The sequence below is a fragment of the Ursus arctos genome, unplaced genomic scaffold, assembly GCF_023065955.2.
Source record: "Ursus arctos isolate Adak ecotype North America unplaced genomic scaffold, UrsArc2.0 scaffold_13, whole genome shotgun sequence".
Taxonomy (NCBI): domain Eukaryota; kingdom Metazoa; phylum Chordata; class Mammalia; order Carnivora; family Ursidae; genus Ursus; species Ursus arctos.
The window spans coordinates 2,372,085-2,374,599 of NW_026622797.1; the positions used below are offsets into that span (position 1 = coordinate 2,372,085).

Here is a 2,515-nt window from a genome sequence, read left to right on the forward strand (position 1 = left end):
AGCGACAGTGTAACTGCCAACACTTTGAGCGTGTCTCTAAAAGGAAGACATAGGCAGGTAATGATCAGAGAGACACAGCGCACAGGGAGGGGCGGGTCTGTTTTTGCAGGGGTAGCAGAGATGCGGGTATCTGGTGAGACCGTTGGATGTGTGGGAAGGCACAGACCACACCACTGGCCATAGGACGTGGAATCTATTATGGGAAAGCTCCTCTAGATGATGATCCCCCCACCCACCCAGTAACGCGTTTCTGATCATCGATTTTTAGAAAAGAAAACTGTATTTCATGGCAGAAGACACACCTCCGGGGCCCATCCTGAAACCTCTGGTGTTTCGCATTGATGACCGCACACCGGAAGTGGTACAGAGCGTCCTGCTGGAGCGTGGGTGGGACAAGTTCGATAAAGGAGAGCAGAACGTGGAAGACTGGAACCTGTATCGGAGGACCTCCTCCTTCTGGATGACCGAGCACGTCAACATCAAGCCATGGCAGAGCCTCAACCACCACCCGGGCACCACCAAGCTCACCAGGAAGGACCACCTGGCCAAACACCAGAAGCAAATGAAGAAGGTGTACGGCACGCCCCTGTACGAGTTCATCCCCCTGACCTTCATCATGCCCTACGACTACAACAAGTTCGTGGCCGAGTACTTTCGGGAGAAGCCCCTGCTGGGCGCCAAGCACAGCTACTGGATTTGCAAGCCCGCAGAGCTCTCTCGCGGGAGGGGCATCATCATGTTCAGTGACATCGAAGACTTAGTCTTTGCTGATACATACGTAGTACAGAAATATAGCTGCAACCCTCTGCTCGTGGGCAGATGTCAATGTGACCTCCACGTCTACGTTTGTGTCACCGGCTTCAAGCCTTTGACCATTTACATTTATCAGGAAGGGTGAGTGCGGTTTGCCACGGGAAAGTTTGACCTCAGTTATCTGCAGAACAATTATGCCCATTTGACCGACAGCAGCATCGATAAATCTGGGGCCTCGTATGAGAAAATCGAAGAAGTGATCGGTCACGGCTGCTAGTGGACCCTCAGCAGGTTCTTATCCTGCCTTCGCAGTTGGGATGTGGACGACCTGCTTCTGTGGCAGAAAATCAACCACGTGGTTATTCTCAGTGCTCGCCATTGCTCCCTTGGTCCCCTTCACGGCCAACTGCTTTGAGCTCTTTGGGTTTGACATTTTGATTGATGACAACCTGAAACCGTGGCTTCTAGAGGTCGGCTTCAGCCCCGCCCTCTCCGTAGACTGTTTGGCGGACGTATCAGTGAAGAGGAAGCTTATCCATGACACCACTGAGCTGATTTACTTGCAGGGTCTAGGAAATGAGAGGACAGAATGTCATGACGGTGCCAAGGGGAGCCACGGTGTCTCCCTCGCTAAGCTGGATGCGGGAAGACTCAACAAGGCTTGCAACGCACTCTCCTGTGAGTCCCTCTTACAGTTCACAGGTAGAACATTTAAGGATGAGTCTGTTGTGAGGAAAGCCGTGAAAATATGCCCAGAAAATAAGCATGCCTCCCAGCCGAGGGAAGTGACGAGCAGGAAGAAGGACCTACTTCTGTCAACAAATAAGCCCCCCAAACCAAGCCAAAGCTAAAGGGTAGACACTCAACCCATAAGACGCTCATTCCATTCATGTCACTCATTCAGTCATGCGTGGGCAGGGCCAGCATCTCCCCGTGCGTCCTCTCAGACGACAGCAAGGTGCCGGATCTCCAAGCAGGGAACTTTGGTCTCATTTTTCCTTTCAATGAAGCTACTTTTGGAGCTTCTAGGAATGGATTAAATGTCAGAAGAATAATCCAAGAGCTCCAGAAACTAATGAATAAGCAACATTCCCACTTGGCGGGAAAGGAAGCAAAAAAGAAGGTGACAGGGTTTTGGGGAAACCAGGGATTCCTTCGCCAGGGACTGCAGCGGCTCAGCCCTTGACCTTGGCATTCAGCACATCGACCACGTCACTGGGACCCCTCACGTGGGTGTGTATGTAAATGTAATGACTGCAAAGTCAGACACATTCAGGCGGTGATTAAATTATACGATATGACTGGTTTATTTGCTCCGATTTCGTGAGAGACAACCACCCAGCCTCTTGTCTGCACTTGGAAATGTGTTATTACAATTATACTGTGCATTTCTTTACACATGAGAAAAAGATTATTAGAACGTTTTTTAAGGACTCTGAGGTGAAAACAATACAAAACAGGCCAAGGGTTAATGTTTTTGTTTAATGCACCCTTTTTTGTTCAAAATTATTTTTGTCAGCTTAATGATTAAACAGTCACCCGTGGTGAGGCAAATTACTGAAAACCTCGCCCCCAAATCCCCAGATGAGGCTGTAATGCCTATTTTGTTCATTGCCAGGCTCCATGCATAAGTCCGTTTATTTGCTCCCAGCCTTGTTCCAGGAAAGATTTAAAAGAGTCAAGTGGGAAGATAAGTGCATCAAGATTGTTCTGATCTTTTACACCAGGTTTCCACTTTATAGCATTTGGCAAATAAAGAAAA

The 2,515-nt window shown here is 49.0% G+C and overlaps 1 protein-coding gene across 1 annotated transcript; it reads left to right on the forward strand.

Annotated features, from left to right (window-relative positions):
• The first annotated feature begins 274 nt into the window (after positions 1–274).
• Positions 275–1,939, forward strand: TTLL2 (tubulin tyrosine ligase like 2). The gene is given in 3 exon segments (XM_048226193.2): positions 275–1,119; positions 1,121–1,578; positions 1,581–1,939. Coding segments are annotated over 3 exon segments (1,650 nt in total). The 5' UTR covers positions 275–286.
• Positions 1,940–2,515: the final 576 nt, after the last annotated feature.